The following is a 16,043-nucleotide window of genomic DNA, read 5'->3' as shown; positions in this document are numbered from 1 at the left end:
TTCCTCTTATTCAGTGGATCTTCTTTCTTTCCACTTGGGCTGCCTGTGAGGCTTTGCAGGTCTGTTCCTGGTCCTTAAATGTCTTTTCTTGGTGTATTTGATGGGCATAAAAATATCATTACTACCTCCAAGCAGATAACTTTCAGATCTACTGCTTTTCACCAAAGTTACTTCCTAGGAACATGGAGTAAACTTTCTGCTTTCCTTTGAAAAATCTTCGTAAAGCTTTATTCCGTCTTTGTATGATATTGTCATTGAAGCGAGGGCCTGATGGACATTTCCTAGCTAAAAGGCTTTTAGCAAGCAGCCGCAGTGAACTGTGTAATGATGGCCTTGTGAGATGGACGTGTGCGCACATGGTCATGCCCTGAGCGGGAGTCATCTCCAAGAACGGAATGCAAGGCTGCTGTGAGATACACAGGCACAGGGTGCCTCAGGACTGCAGACCTTGCTTGTCAGCAAGAACAGAGAGTACAGGCTATAGCTCACCAAAAGAACATGGGGATGAAGAGGAGGATGAAGTAAATGACCACCAGATATCTCTGAAGCCCGCCAAGAGACTGTAATGTGCGTGCAGGAGTGGATGGTAATGAGTTCTCAGAAAATAATGAATATGTCAATAAGTTCTCAGAAATATTGTGAATGTGTGTGTATAACCTGCATATAAGCTACGCACATTAGGCGACCTGGTCCCGTGTGCGTCCAGCGCTGCCCTAAAGAATACCTGCTTAATAGTCACCCAGACTGTTGAGTCCTGATTTTGGTTTTTCACAGCATCAGCATCCTTTTCGTGTGTTTTCCTGCATGTCCCCATTCGTTGTTGTTATAAACTTAGTTACAAGGAACTTAACGATATTCTGAAATGCATGGTTCTAACAGCGTTGCCTGGAGTATTGCTTCTGCTTAATGCGCAGGACTTCAGTCACTGTAGTACTACAGAAATTCCTTGTAATAAGCACTGAAAATAAATACCGTTAGTGCTGTGCCCTATAGCAGATGCCTCAGATGTGTGTTTGAACAGGGAAGCAGATAGAGGTCCTCTTCCTGGAGTCTCCCAGTCACTGAGAATTTGTGTGTAATCATCTGAAGCAGACATTTTTTTTTCCACCAGACTTTGGTCAGATTTTTATATTTCTTTAAGTTCTTCCATGGCAGAGCACCATGGCACTAATGTGTTTTGTGTAGGGTTGGGGGTTTTTTTTGTATTTTTTTAAAACTTGCTAGCTTAGTTTGAGGCCCTCTTGGTATTTGGTTTTGTTGTTTTTTTCTTAAGTGGGAAGGCAAGGAGCACTTATTCTCTATTTACTTTCTGTGTGTCTCTTAGGTTTATATGCCTGAGTCACATGCACCTTCAGTTTGCTGAATCCTAGCCTATTTGGTTGTTCCCTATATGAAAGGTGTTCAGTACCATTTGTATCTCCCTTGTCTATTTCTTCTGAAACCTGTTCGTCAGATGTGAGGCAGGGTTGCCTGTAGCAAATAATGGATTTATACAGGCAAGAGGTGTGTTCTGCTTTACTTTCACCTTGAAAATCTGAAATGTTGAATTTTTCTCACTGTAGATGGTTATTTTTCATTGGAGTTGTTGCTATTTTTACATGATGTAGCCTGGTTTAAGTCTAAAAGATACAATGCTGTTTCTAGGGGTAACTTACCACACGTCTCTGTGTAGATCAGTCTTGCCTTGGTATTCATGTGCAGCTGCTTCTAGTGGTTTTGAGGTAGGTTTTATTTTCTCTTTTATGCCTTAATCAGGGTTGAATTCCAAGCATACACCAATATACTTTGGTGTTTTAGAAGGAAGGGCGTGCATAAATTGCAGTGGGAACCGAGTGTGATAAATTTTGATCTGTGCAATGCAAAGTAAGTAATTTTATCGACTGATTTTCTCAGTAGACCAAGTAACTTGTCGAAGTATGCTTTCAAACAAAGTCTTGTCTTCACTTGGTGTTTCTGAAGAGTCTTGCATTTGCTTCAGTAATCTCTAGACTCAATTTATTACCAAGTGATGCCTTTTTAGTGCTGGTTCCAGACCTTTTGTCCCCTTCTGTCTGATGGAGTGTTTGTACATGAGATACTCTTTCCTTCTGTAATCACCTGAAGGTATTCAAGCATCTCATGCTATTTCAGGCAGGAGGGATAGATCCATTGAATTTTGGCTGAAGACCAGAGATTATCGTGATAAAGGATCACCACCTGCACAGGCTAAGTGTAACCTGATCAGTGTAGTAATCCAACTAGTATGACCCTTATTCTTTTCTACTTTATGATCTTCTCCCAATATCACATTAGTAACGAGCCTGTATCTCTAAAGAAAGCAGAAGCGTAACTCTAAGTGCAGAACATACACAGTGCATATGTGATACAAATTCACTGATGCAGAGAAGTGTTCTGTAGAACTGCAGGTCTGTAAATCTTGTGAAATACAGACCCCTGTGAGTACTGTCTTGCTTTTCTTGCAGTAGTTCGAGTTAACAGAATTTCATGTGTTTCAGACTCAAACCACTGACATCTCAAATATATGTTGAAGGAGTCCGTAAATTTGGGTGGCCTCTGCTATTTGTGCAGCTGCTATTTCCAAAGATGATCTGAAATTCTCATCTTAAACAGTGCTCTGCACTTCTGTAATAGAAGAGCCCGGGAAGACCCTCCTGCTGAGTGGCGAGGGTCTGGCTGGACCCCCTTGCTCTCTGAGCTTCCTCAGGGAGAGGAGTCTCGGTGCCGCTGGATCCAGGCTCAGCCCCGACTGTAAAGAAGAGCTTGGACCCTGGGTTCTGCCACAGAGTCGGGTTATTCCAGCTCGAGATGGGACCCCCCGAGATGGACCCAGAAGACAGAAATCCCCCGGCAATTCCACCATCACAATCCCAGCTCACCTCCCCTCACACGGCGGTTCAGTCCAGTAGTAATATTTGGGTCTGGGGTCTGCTCCTTCCTCACTGGAGCCCTTCCCTCTCTCCAGGTGGGCATTCTTTTCTTATCTAGAGGGTGTAGTTGATCTTAGCTCAGTCAGTTGAGCGTGGCGCTAACAAGGCCAAGGTCGCGGGTTCAATTCCCGGTTGCTCCCCACGTGTTGCCTGATCTAGTCGAGAGGTGGTGTCCCTGGCAACAGGAAGGATGGATTAAAATGACCTCTAAGGTTCCTTCCAGCCTAGGCCATTCTATGATTCTTTTTCTCACTTAGCATTGGTTTCCGGACTTTTCTTCAGCCTGAGCTCATCAGTACCTGGGTAAAAGTCCCCAGTCTGGGCCTAAGGCTTCAGTAAGTCTGGCTGCTCATGCTGAGCAGCATCACTTATAAGACAGAGCAAGTTTCAATTCATCCTAATTTTAAGCGATCACACAATCGGTTCTGATATTCTACAAGTAACCTGTTTTAATCTCCAACAGCTTCCACTTTGGTATCTGTACCTGCTTTTGTGCATTTGAAAAGCCTAATTTCATGTGCCTTTGGTTAGGAATAACAAGAGGCAGTCTTTATTTGAAAAACCTTCTTTGAGTGCAGGGAGCTTATGTCTGTGGTGGGCAAGAGAGGAAGATTTACAGAATAATAGAGGAAGAACAAGGGTGTATGTGTGGGCAGAGATGAGAGTGAAGAAGAGCAGGGTTTGGTTAATTACAAGCTTGTAGAATCTTGTGTAGTCTGGAATAAAGAGAATTGCTGTGGCTTCTGCTGCTGCTACAAATATATTTGCTGCTACAAATATAATACTGGCTTATATCGCAACAGTAGTGGCTTTTAATGAAACTGTTTTATTGGCAAGTAATGTGCTGTATCGTTGGGGATTTTTTTGTGTGACCACTCTGTTTCTGTGTTAAATTCCTGCTTATTTAAATGAGAAAGGGCACTTAGCAGCAACAGTATTTCTCCCCCATTTCCAGATTTCTAGATAATCGACTGTTTGCGACTTGTTCTGATGACACTACAATAGCACTTTGGGATTTGAGAAAGCTGAACACAAAGGTGTGCACTTTGCATGGTCACACCAGCTGGGTCAAGAACATCGAGTATGATACCAACACAAGATTACTGGTAACATCAGGGTTTGATGGAAATGTGATCATCTGGGACACGAACAGGTATGTGGCTGTGTTTATGCAGTTATGTTTGTAGAACACACAAAGACAGAGTTCTGTACAAGACAGAAAACCTGCATCTTTGTACAGTGCTGTAAGACATTCTTAAATATTGTGATTAGTTTTTTTGCCCTTCTCAAGAACTTACATCACCTTTAGAAGGTACTAGTCTAGTAGCGAAAAGACAGTACTCAGAAAAAGTTTTAGAATGAGCAAGGATGTTTAGCAGATCTTGGATTCTTGTGGACATTATTAAAGGTTTGAGTTGAAGCTCATTGCAGTTCCTTGTGCTTTTTTCACTGTCCAGGTGCACAGAAGATGGTTGTCCCCACAAAAAGTTTTTTCACACTCGTTTTCTTATGCGAATGAGGCTGACGCCAGACTGCTCGAAAATGTTGATCTCAACCTCCTCCGGATATCTTCTGATTCTGCATGACCTTGATCTAAACAAATCTTTAGAGGTTGGCAGCTACCCAATTTTAAGAGCTAGGAGGACCACATCGAGTTCAGGTGAATGCTCATGGAAAAGTCTGTGGCAATGTCTGTGTTAGAGGTGTTTTATGGCACATACTAGGAAAAGAAGGCAGCGCTGGAGTTGAAAGGATTCTGCCAAGGAATTTGCCAGTGCGGTAGCTGCTCTGTTGTTCGGAGGTCACACACGTTAGTAGTGATGAGCAGTATGCCCTGACTCAGGCAGAGTATCTAGGATGATTTTTGGTATCGCTGCAGGAATTTTGTTGCCTTGAGCTGGCATTCTCTAGCTTTACGTATCTACTGCCCTTGGTCCTGTTAGCTGGTGCTGAGTGGGCTTGTATGAACTCCAGCGGCTACTGGTGGCAGCTGTTAAGAGTGGTGTGGTTGCTCTTGGCAGCAGACATGGAAGAATCTGGTGCTCGGAATTTGCACTGCTTGCTTTTTCCTGCTTTGTGGCAGTAACGGAGCAAAACACTGACAGAAACTCTGCCATTTGGGGGTAGCTTCTAGCTACCGAGCTGAGAAAGGGCTTAGAACACAAGTGGTACGAGGAAGGGCTGAGGGATCTGGGGCTGTTCAGCCTAGAGAAGAAGAGACCTCATCGCTCTCCCTGAAGGGAGGTTGTAGCGAGGTAGGGATTGGTGTGTTCTCCCTAGTGGAGAGTGATAGAGGAGGGGAAGTGAATTTAAATTGTGCCAGGGGAGGTTCAGGTTGGATATTAGGAAGAATTTCTTTACTGAGAGGGCTGTCAGCCATTGGAACAGGCTGCCCAGGGAGGGGTTTCAGTCACCGTCCCTGGAGGGGTTTAAGAGATGGGTGGATGTTGCACTGGGGGACACAGTTTATTAGGTTGATAGGGCTGGGACAAAGGCTGAACTCGATAATCTTCAAGGTCTCTTCCTGCTGCTTTTTTGATTCTATGATTTTACGAGTGACAGGGCAAAAGAAAGAAGGCATGCAGTTTGCCTCTTACTCCCAGTGGAGTTTGGTGTGCGTGCAGTTTATTCGTGTGAGGCACAGAGTGGTGCTTTTAGGCTATAAACTGAGCTTTTTTATTAACAAGATGTCTTGCCCTTACCCTTCACATTTCTAAGGAAGGTTAAGTGAAGGACATACATGCAGAGTAAGTGGGCTGTGCTTAGCCCTTGTGTTCACCTGGCTGATGCTCTTTGCAGACATAACATCATCAGGTTCGTCTGGTCCTCGAGCTGTTGGTTCACCATGTCACCAGAATGATTCAGGTCCACTGTCTGAGAAACACATGCCACGGTCCTCTCAGCGAGAAGGTAGGAAAAGATTTTTTAAAAAATAAAAAGCAAGAATTACAGGCTTTGATTCATTGTACCCAGAAGATGCCAGAACATAGAAGTGAAGAACTGCGTTTTTGTCTCAGACTTCTAAAAGCATAGTGTTCCTATTGCTGTTGCTAGACTAGTATTAAAATAAGAAAATACCATTGTACACTGAAGTCTGGGGATCTAATTATTTTTTCACAAACAATTCTGATAACAGCAACAAAATTTTTATATTAGTACGTTATTGTTGTTACATAGAGGTGCTCGCTTTTCCTTATGTTTTTTATCAAACAAAATTTGTGTGAGTTACCTTTGGTGGAAAAAAAGAAGCAATACCAACAGAGCAAAACATCGCTGTGTTTTGGTTTTTGTTGTCCTTAATGATGGGAGTATGCGTCTGCAGTTTCTCCACGAGGAGTCAATAGCATGGGAAAAAAAGTAGGCAATCAAGTCCTGAATGTGAACAAAATGTTTTGTGAAGTTCTGATTACAACCAAGTCCTCCTAACTACAGAGCTGTGGGAAGTGGTGATCTGGTGATTAGCAGGTTTCCCCTGAATCTGGGATGTGCTTTCAGAGAGTCAGCATGAGCCTGACAAATTGGTAAATACTTTGTGAACGGCACACGATTTTCTGTAAGTGTAACCACAACTCGTGGTTGTGGGATCCTTAAACATAGCTACAAAAGGATGAGGCTTGCCTGGTTGTCGTGGTGTGATTTACCTGTGAAAAGCTTTCTAGGGGTGAGGGGCAGAAGGGAGGGAAGCGGCATACAGCTGAACAGACTTGGGAAGGATTTTGGAAAGGATATCTTACAAGTTTGAGAGCAGTAGTCCTTGGGAAAAAACCCTCTGCCAACAACAAAAACCCCACTCCTTAGACTTTGTTTTGATGGTGACGGTGAAAGTTAAGTCTTAGTTCACAGTACAGTGTGATTTAATGCGAGTCTTGGAAGGCAAATTTCAAAAAAGAAGCTATCTGAAATCAGGACTGAGCCCGCTGGCATTAGCTTCAGCTCTTCATATAACCTCTCCTTAGATTTGTCCTTTCATAAAGGTTCGAGCTTTTTTTGGCAGTCAGATATGAGCATCTCATGTTTGAGCTGCTTTCAGTAGCAGATTGATGAGAGAGGTGAAGATAAAAGTGTGGACTTCACTGAGACTTACAACTGACTTCCCCTTCTAGGCGGATCACCTAGAAATAGCTTGGAGGTCCTAACACCAGAGGTTCCTGGAGAAAGAGATCGAGGCAATTGCATTACATCACTACAGCTACATCCAAAAGGGTGGGCTACGCTTCTGCGGTGCTCAAGTAATACAGATGACCAAGAGGTAAAACAAGTTGTTGGGAGTTTTTTTTAAATGCTTTTTCTAAGATGTGTTGATCACACAACTGTATGGAAATTTCCGTGTTTCACGGTAAATTTGCATTTGAGTAAATTCGTTATTTCTGCTTAAAAATGAATTAATTTTATACCAAGATTATGAAAATCTCTTTTTTTTTAAAAATGATCTCATATGGCCTTGTTCCCCACATTCGGAACTCCTGTTGTACAGCCCTTTGATGGAATACGTTTTATAGTTCACAGCTCTGTTGAAAGTTTTCAAACTGTAGTTGTGCTGAACTTGAATAAGACAGAAGATTAAAGAGTTGTGTTCTGGTTAATGTAGTTTTAGTTGAGCAGAGAAGCTCCTCTAAATTCCTCAAGAGCCTTTATGTCTTCTACCTCCACTGGTGCTCCAGGGGTGAACTGCTCTGGCTGTGCTGATGAACGCTTCCCAGAGGCTGCTTCTACACTGCTGTGAAAAAACCCCGCAGCGCGTTTCTGCATCTGCTTAAAAGTGCCACACCAGAGGTCGGAATGTGATGAACTCTGGTGATATTTATATAACGTCAAAGTGCCAGTTCTCATCCTAAAACTCTGCAACTTAAAGGGGCGGTTGATGATCTTCCAGACAGAATCCATTTCAAACCTTTACCTGAAGTACTAAGTCATAAGACCAGCCACAGGTCGTCTTTAACTTGCAGATTTCATGTTCCGAAATAGTGCTTTAAAGGAGCTGTGGCAGATCGCTGGCACCAGCGTTGGGTTATGTTTCCCTGGATGCTGTTTGTGAAGAGTCGTGCAATCGTTGCCGTGTTGCACTGGGACGCTGTTTTAAGACAAACAAGCAGTCTGTAGGGCACTCAGAAATATGAAGGAACTTCTTGGAGTGTATATAAATGGGAAGAGCCTGCAGGTTGTGTTTGGGAGCTTTTGAAGAAGTAACTTCCAGGTTCATTCATAACTTAAAGCCCAACCAGAGCCTTCAGGACACCTGGATTCCGGCAGGTGGTCCTCTTGCCAGCACCTTTTTTTCCTGCGGTTATTTCAAGATCAGTGGTGTGACAGTTGTGCAGACCACTCTGTTTTCAAGACACAGGTTTTATATTTATTTTCCGAAACCACCAAGAATTCTTTGAATACTTGACCAATAATAAACAGTTTTGTTAATTTGATAGCTGATGTGAATTGGGGTTGGTTTGGGCTTGAGTTTTTTTTATCTATTTATTTGTTTGGCATTTTTTATCTGTTTATCTGTTCGGGATTTTCTTGGTGGTTTTTTGTGTGTGTGTGTGTTGTGGTTTTTTTAAGAAAGCCACTCTGTGATGGTAACCTCTTGTAGATGTCTAGAGGACTGAATGGAAGCTTAGCAGATTTATATACTGTATTGGGTTACTTGATAGTGACGATTAACCTAGTTATCATTTACTGTAGTCCTAGTGTCTGCCTTACTCTCTTCTATAAATATTCATTAGCATATATAGTTCACGTCGTGTTTATTTCAGTTGAATACATGGAATAGAACTAAGAGCACTTCTTTTGTACTGTGGCCGAAAGAGCGCATTTCAATATGACCTCTACACTTTATCATAAAGCTGGTTTTGAATTTCACTTGAGATTAGATGATTAGATTACACGTTAAAGTCCCTGGCTGTCTCACAAGTACCAAGCTTGCTGTAAAGCTGTTGATAACATTCTTTAAAAAATCTGTTTCCCTTTTGTTTGAAGATTTCTTTCCTTTTGAAGTTAAGGGCACAAAATACCAATGGCCAGTTGTAAATTATGGTAGGTGGAGTTCTACTTAACTGTAGATTTTATTTAAATGTTTAGTAAATTAGAGCAGATGCCTAGCCAAAGGATTAGACTTTGTTCTTTCTATATAAAAAATAGATTTAAAAGATCTTATCTAGCATCCATTTAATTAGAAAAGCAGTTTTGATGCTAGACAGCTGTTTTGCTTAGCCAGTTCAACGTGGAGGAGATGCCAAGGAAGTGGCCTGTTTTTAGAGTTTCACTGAAGTTGCTTATCGCAGAGTAGATAATAGTGGGGTGGGTCCTGCGTGACTCAGCATGCAGCGGGAGGGGACAGGTGTTCGCAGTGTTTTACTTTCCTTTCAATCTTCCTTTCTCTGCCTCTCTCTTTAGTGGACTTGTGTCTATGAATTCCAGGAAGGAGCCCCTGTGCGCCCTGTCTCGCCCCGTTGCTCCCTGCGATTGACTCATTGCATCGAAGAGGCCAATGTGGGCCGGGGCTACATCAAAGAACTGTGCTTCAGTCCCGATGGCCGGATGATTTCATCCCCACATGGCTTTGGGATCCGCTTGTTGGGGTTTGACGCACGCTGCAGCGAACTGGTCGACTGTTTGCCCAAAGAAGCCAGTCCCCTGAAAGAAATCCGTTCCCTCTACTCTCACAACGACGTGGTACTGACAACCAAGTTTTCTCCAACACACTGTCAGATTGCCTCGGGGTGCCTTAGCGGACGTGTTTCTCTGTATCAGCCAAAGTTCTAGGCACATCTCACATCAGCAGAACCTTCAGATGTTGTGACTTTTACTTCAGTTTAGTTGAAGTGTGTTCTTTCTGAAGCCTCTAAATCCAGAGAAGATTGTAGTTACTGCGATCTCTGAACACAACAGCGGACGAGTTTCCAGCCCAGCCCTGTGAGCGTTCTCACACTGCACCCACCAGTCTGCTTTGGCGCTGCCTTCTCAGCCTCCAGGCAGACCTCTGCTCCTGCTGATCCTGTGCCATTCAGTCATTGTCCTGGTTTGGTTTGTTTATACCATAATACTTGTTGGTGATTTCCTTTGATGCAACTTGCGGTGGCCACGTGAAACAAATGTAGAGGGGGCAAGGCCAGCAGTTCAGCCAAACCCTGCCCAGGCTCCCCAGGTACGACAGCTCCTTGTTCCAAAGGAGCTGGATTTGCTCATGGATGCTTCCTTGGCCTTTTCTGTTGCTAAAACTACTATACGGTGATTGCTCGATAATGAACTGCTTTGCTACATAACCAACACCATTATTTACTGTCACAAAAGGAAAAAGAATTTTGGTTTTGTTCATATTATTAATTTCGTTGTTTGTGATTGGCTAGAAAGAAATGAGTCAACTTTCTGTAACGTTCCACTGCAGTTAAGACATTGGGTTTTCTGGGATTGCATATATTGTGTGTATTGTCATAAGGCAAAGGTTCTGGATGGAGATGTAGCTGCATTTTTTTTCCGGAGAATTTCATAGGAAAAGACTGAGGCAGGGAAGCAGGAGTTGAATGGGTGAAGACCCTGCCGTGCAGATGCTGCTGACGAACTGTTTGGATGTTTCACGTGACGGGAGTGTCCTTGATCGGCCTCACTTGGACAGCTCTGACTCCGCAGCCTCCAGGTTTTCTGTTATAGGGAGCTTTCCACATTAGTAAAATCAACCTTCATCCTGCGTTTGAAACTTAACAATGCAGAATTTTCTGCTGATGTTAAAGCTATTTCCCACGTGGCTGTTGTTCCAAAACCTGCCTGCACCGTTGCTGTGAGAGGAATTCGTCTAGGACGTGCCCATAGTATCACCAGATAAGCCTTTCTTCACATGTACTGTCGATTTGGGAATGGATTAAAAGCATGCCTGCCTACAGTGAGATCTGTTTGGATTTAACTGGGCGTATCGTAAGCTGTGAAAAATGTTAATGTTCACCATTAAATCACGTATTGAGTACGAATGCCAAGTTTTATCCCTCCAGTTAATACAGCCAACCTTGTAAATGCAGAGTTCTTTCAGTCTTGTACGTCCGTATGAGTTTCTAATATACTCATTGCTTACATGTTCCTAGATCATTTTTATTTTTAGTATTTCACTAAGGTTTTGCTGACCAATTACGCACTCAATTCATCAGGAAACTGTACCTAAAAAGGACTATCATGTTGTGGTGTTCAGATTCACTGTCCACGGCTCAACAGAGCATGCTTTTTAAAAGTTGCCTCGTACAGGGCCTTTTGCAAAGTATGTGTTTGGGGGAAAAGAAGACATCTGTGAAGATGAGATATCTGGAAATGCATAAGCCTGACGATCCTCTTGTAGTTCTGAATTTGTGCAGGTAGCATACTCTCACTATTGGTGGAGAAGTCATTGAAACTTGAGGCTCCTCTGCATTATGAGAAAAAGAAGTCTTGAATTTTCCCTTCTGGAGAATTTCTTTAGTGATACAAAGCCTTCAGTGTTGGATATTCAGTAATCAGAGGACTAGTTAAAAACTCCTGGATTGGGTTTTCATCATCTCTAGCAGTTGACTGCTAAAGGACTACATTCAAGTAGTCAGGTTTGTGCAGCTGACAGCCTTCCTACTGTTTTCCTGCTCCTGAAGTATTTTACACCAGAATGCGGTGTGACTGTATGAACACTTGCATTTCTCTGCACTCCCCTCCGTTAGAAGTTGTGGCCTGTTGGTAATAAGCAGGTTCTGTCCTCGTCCCTGCACTGGGCCCCAGTGGCTTTTTCCCTGAGCACTGGCTCTCCCTGCTTCTAGGCTGCTGTTTCCTCATTTGATTTAATGTTTTACTCGACATCATTAAAGGGACTACAGTTTGAAGAACTCTCACTGTTCTCACAGGCCTGAACTGTGTTTGTTTTGGAGGCAAAGAAGCACCTACGAAATCAAAGCAGTTCTTGGGTCTGACTGTTTTCATGGCTGGTTTTGGTTTTTCCCCATCAGAAATTCCTTGAACTGGTAGATTGCTTGTGACTTTAATTCTATGCCTGTTAATATGCACTGAGTGTTACTTTTTTAATTCTACCTCATGATAGGCTGTTTTTTTTACGAGAGTATTGTGCTGAAACATCGGACACTTGGCTTTTCTCTGTGAAGAACTGATACTCTGAAGTGACAAGTGGCCCCACTGAGGTCCTGCCCACTGGCACAGCCCCGGGGCTGGCGGGGGGACCAGTCCTGCCCTAGGAACTGGGCCCAGCAGAGGAGCGTGTGGCTGATGCTGAAGGCTGACCTCCTTAAAAGGGGCTTGGGGATAATGTGGATGCTTTTGTAGCATGTCCAGCAGATGCATATCAAGATGGGTTCTGTCCATGTATGCTGTAGAAGTGTTACTTGGTTCTGATCACATTTGTAATGAGTTTGAATTAGAGTAAGTATGTAATCTTAGATTTTGATCATTTGATTAATGCTCTTCAACAAGACTTGGGAAATTTTTAGAGAGAGTTAACCTATTTTACCTATGAAGTTCACATAACACTTACTGAAACACTGTTCAGTAGTTGGTAACTGATATGCTTTGCAGTTGCATCTTGGTGGAAAGAATGATTTTCAGTTGTTTGTCTGAATAATATAACCTTGCCTTACTGAATTAATGAATTAATTTCTTGGTGAGTTTTGGACTATGTCAAGATAGTTTAAAAAAAAAAAAAAAGGTTTACCTTACTATTATGTTTCAAAAGATGACTTCTTAACCTTTCAGAACTATATAAAACTCTCTGAAACAGATAAAATAGGAAGTGTTTTAAATGGTAGCTGAAAGACTGCACTAACAGCAAAGTATAGTAGTGGCTTATACTAGAGGTTTCTTTAAACTGGTTTACTTTGGACCACTCAAGTGTTACATCACTTGATAGATTTTACAGTATTTGTACTGAAGACAGAGCTCTCTGTTTGATTGTAAAGCATGCAGTATGTTTTTTTTTTTAATGCGTGGTTTTATATTCATCAACTTCTGTGGTAAAATAATTCCATGGCTGATCAGCAGAAGCAGATAAACCGTGTTGTTAAGATCTCTATAGGAATGTCAAGGTATAGGAGCATCTACAGGAACCACACTAGTGTTTGAAACTAGTAATCCTTTTGTAATAGTTCAGTGACTTGTCTGTTGTGGGAGTAAGTGCATTTTCTGAGTATTCCATTAGAAGGTGGTCTTTAAATCATTGCAGCACTGTTAGACATTTTTGGGGAGGCAGAGAGAAGCTATTAATGAGACTACACGTTCACGTGTATGTACTTTCTCTGTATGAGGGCTGTGTGTGTATTTCAAGGTATCTATACAGCCACAGGGCATCAGTCCACTCGTCAAACATGGGTAGTTCAGGGAAAAACGTAACCTCCAAACAGAACTATTGGGGATAGCATGAAAAGCACAGGGATAGGGACACATACACGCGCGCATTCGTTTGCACTCTTGGGAGTCTCGGTAAGGACAGTCTGATTGCCTACCACCAGAATGAGAATGTAAACATCAGTTTTTTCAGTTCGGTTTTGGGGTTTTTTAGGTTTTTTTTTGGGGGGGTGATGTTAATTGATTTTGATGAGGTTTGTTTGTTTGTTTCTTGGTGTTGTTTTTTTTTTTAATTTGGGTAACACTGATGTGGAGAAGGTCCCAATACCATAAAACATGGGTGTGTTGCTCTCTGAAATGTGAACTTTTAGAAGAATGAATTACACTTGCCAAATGAAAGCATTTAAAAAAAAAACAACACAAACTGTTTACAAGATTCTAAAAAGTTGGGAGTAAAAAGTCATCAGCCCACATTATTTTTGTCTGCAGGAAAAAGAAAGTTCTCATTTCCTGATCTTAGTCAAAGGTGCGTTTTCTTAGCACTCAGTATCTTCAATTAAGTATAAAGTTTTTACTACAATAACAAATTGTGCATGTAGAATATTTTGAAATACCTGAGATTTCATAGGAAAAATTGTAGCCTTTTAATACAGATAAGAAAGTATCAGAACTGCTCTGAAAATATTGTACTTACAACCGTACAGTAACTTACTATTTGTGGACAGTTTCCTTGCATAATAAATTAAACATTTAATAATTCAGTGAATTAAAATCTATTTTATTGTATTTATCTTACACTGAGCTGTGTTCTGTAATGCTCACCAAGTATTGCCTCCCTACAACTAAGGGGAAGAGAAACAATGCTTAAAGCAAACCAGCCTGTGTACGCAGGTCTCTTTCCCTCTGTGGGAGTCCCTGCTCCTGTCCTTGCTGTTGAGCACACTTAGGAGGAGCAGCAGCTCCTAGAAAGCTCATAGAAAGCAGGACAGAAGTTGGGGCTAGCGTGGTAACTGCAAACTAAGCCTAATTAACCATTCCATGGCCTGAACGTTTTTGCGTTGCAAAACTGTCAGACAACAAAGATGATCCTTGAGCACATGCATGTCCATCATGGCAGACCTGCAGCATGAACAGACAGCAACAGGACTGTACCAGGACTGCACCGTTCCCCTTTTTGCTGCTGTAATGCTCATCACCAGTCAGCAGCAGACTTATGTTAAACTCTTACCCTTAATGCTTTGGATTTCCCAGAATCAGAGAAGTATATAATACCTTACATGGAGAAACAGGATGCAATTTTTTTTTTATTCCATCAAGGAGTGATTACAAAAACCAGTACACTGGTAAAAATCGTGTTCTGCCAGTAACAAACAGTAAACATTTTATTTAAATGCAGATAACCACAAATTTGGATACAAGAATGCTCACTTGTGCCTGACCATTTCTGACTGCGAAGCTAGGGAGTGAAGTATGATTACTACACACCAATTAGAATCAATACTTGAGGACAGTTTAGCAAATGAAAAACTCAAAGAAAGTAATAGACACTCCAAAACTTATGAAATGACCAATTCAGACCAGTTCCTGAAAGCTTTCCTGCCTCCCCATCATCCCAAATATTTTGGTTTATATATATGTACAGTTTCATAAAATAAAGTCCCCCACGAGAATCAAATGCTTTTGGTAAGTCCCTCACCTGCTTTATGGTCATGCTTGCTCTTCTGTCCCTTTCTCTAAGGCCTGAAGTCTTCTATCTGTCAGCTCCCAAGTTTGTGAGACACCCAATACTTCCCCCTTGTGCATGTCTTCTTCAATACTCACCTACAGAAGTCCTTAAACATGTCTCCAAACGCTGTAGCTTTCCTACCTAGCTGCTTCTAAGGCCATCTTGGCTGTTATCTCTGCTACATTTGCAGACCTGCACTGCAGCTGGTAACACCCAGAAACCTCATTTCGCCAGTGCTGCCGTACAGTTCTGTCTTTCAGAACTGTAAAGAGTAAACATCAAGTAGGCAGAACTCCACGTTTCAAATAAAAATACCTTGTTGTACTCCATTACTCCACAAATGAAACACAAGTAATTTGCTAAAGGCAAGATCCCTCAAAAGGTACTTTCATAGCAGCAGGAAGCTGAACTATTTCATAAGCATTAAAGAAAGGGCCATCTTCTTCCCAGCCTGACAGCTGTAAGCAACAGAAAAAGCAAGGCAAAAAAAGCAAATCAAACCAAACGAACAACAAAAGAAAGCAGAACAAACTCCATGTTTACAAGTAGAAGGGTTTTTTTTAACAAGGAAGGTCACTTTAAAGCTTTAGTAAATTTGCCGTTTCATTCCTTCTGCTTTTCCCTTTTCACACAAAGGCACGCATGCATGTTGACACACACAGAGATCCCACTTTGACCTGGAGTCAGCTTACACTGAAGTTAAGCATTCAGTAGCCACTTGTAAGCTGTTCCATGAAATGTTCATCTTAAAGCGAAGCATCAAAATGGCTGGCACAAGAGTTTGCGTAGGCTTAGCTTAAGCTTGAAGTTCTAAACTTCTGTCATCCCCATCTGGATCTGTCCTTTTAGCTTTAAGCAATAAAGAGTACTTAGGATCTGGAACATTTGCAAATGCAGTACTTAAATCGAGATTTTTGAAGTTTATCAGGGAAGAGAACCAATTTTCATCAGTCCCTCCTTGATTTTTCATGTTCTACAATGTGGACAGTGGAGCACATTCCATTGCGGAGCATTAAGAAATTTTGGGAGTGATACAGAGGAAGTCACTGGACCAACGTGTTTTCTAAAAATCTTGCAATGTCTGGGTGCTCCACTATGGG

At 42.0% G+C, this 16,043-nt stretch overlaps 1 protein-coding gene across 1 annotated transcript in view; it reads left to right on the top strand.

The window, feature by feature from the left end:
* Nucleotides 1–9,683, top strand: part of DCAF10 (DDB1 and CUL4 associated factor 10) — an 11,936-nt gene extending 2,253 nt beyond the window's left edge. The window contains exons 3-7 of the mRNA XM_009870581.1: nt 3,883–4,080; nt 4,385–4,587; nt 5,727–5,837; nt 7,031–7,176; nt 9,315–9,683. Coding sequence (XP_009868883.1) covers nt 3,883–4,080; nt 4,385–4,587; nt 5,727–5,837; nt 7,031–7,176; nt 9,315–9,683 — 1,027 coding nt within the window. The remainder of the gene's footprint in view (nt 1–3,882; nt 4,081–4,384; nt 4,588–5,726; nt 5,838–7,030; nt 7,177–9,314) is intronic.
* The last annotated feature ends 6,360 nt before the right edge of the window (nt 9,684–16,043 follow it).

This window comes from Apaloderma vittatum, unplaced genomic scaffold, assembly GCF_000703405.1.
Source record: "Apaloderma vittatum isolate BGI_N311 unplaced genomic scaffold, ASM70340v1 scaffold17580, whole genome shotgun sequence".
In the NCBI taxonomy this organism is placed as follows: Eukaryota; Metazoa; Chordata; class Aves; order Trogoniformes; family Trogonidae; genus Apaloderma; species Apaloderma vittatum.
The sequence above is the reverse complement of the archived record's forward strand: the minus strand, read 5'-3'. Positions and strand labels throughout refer to the sequence as shown.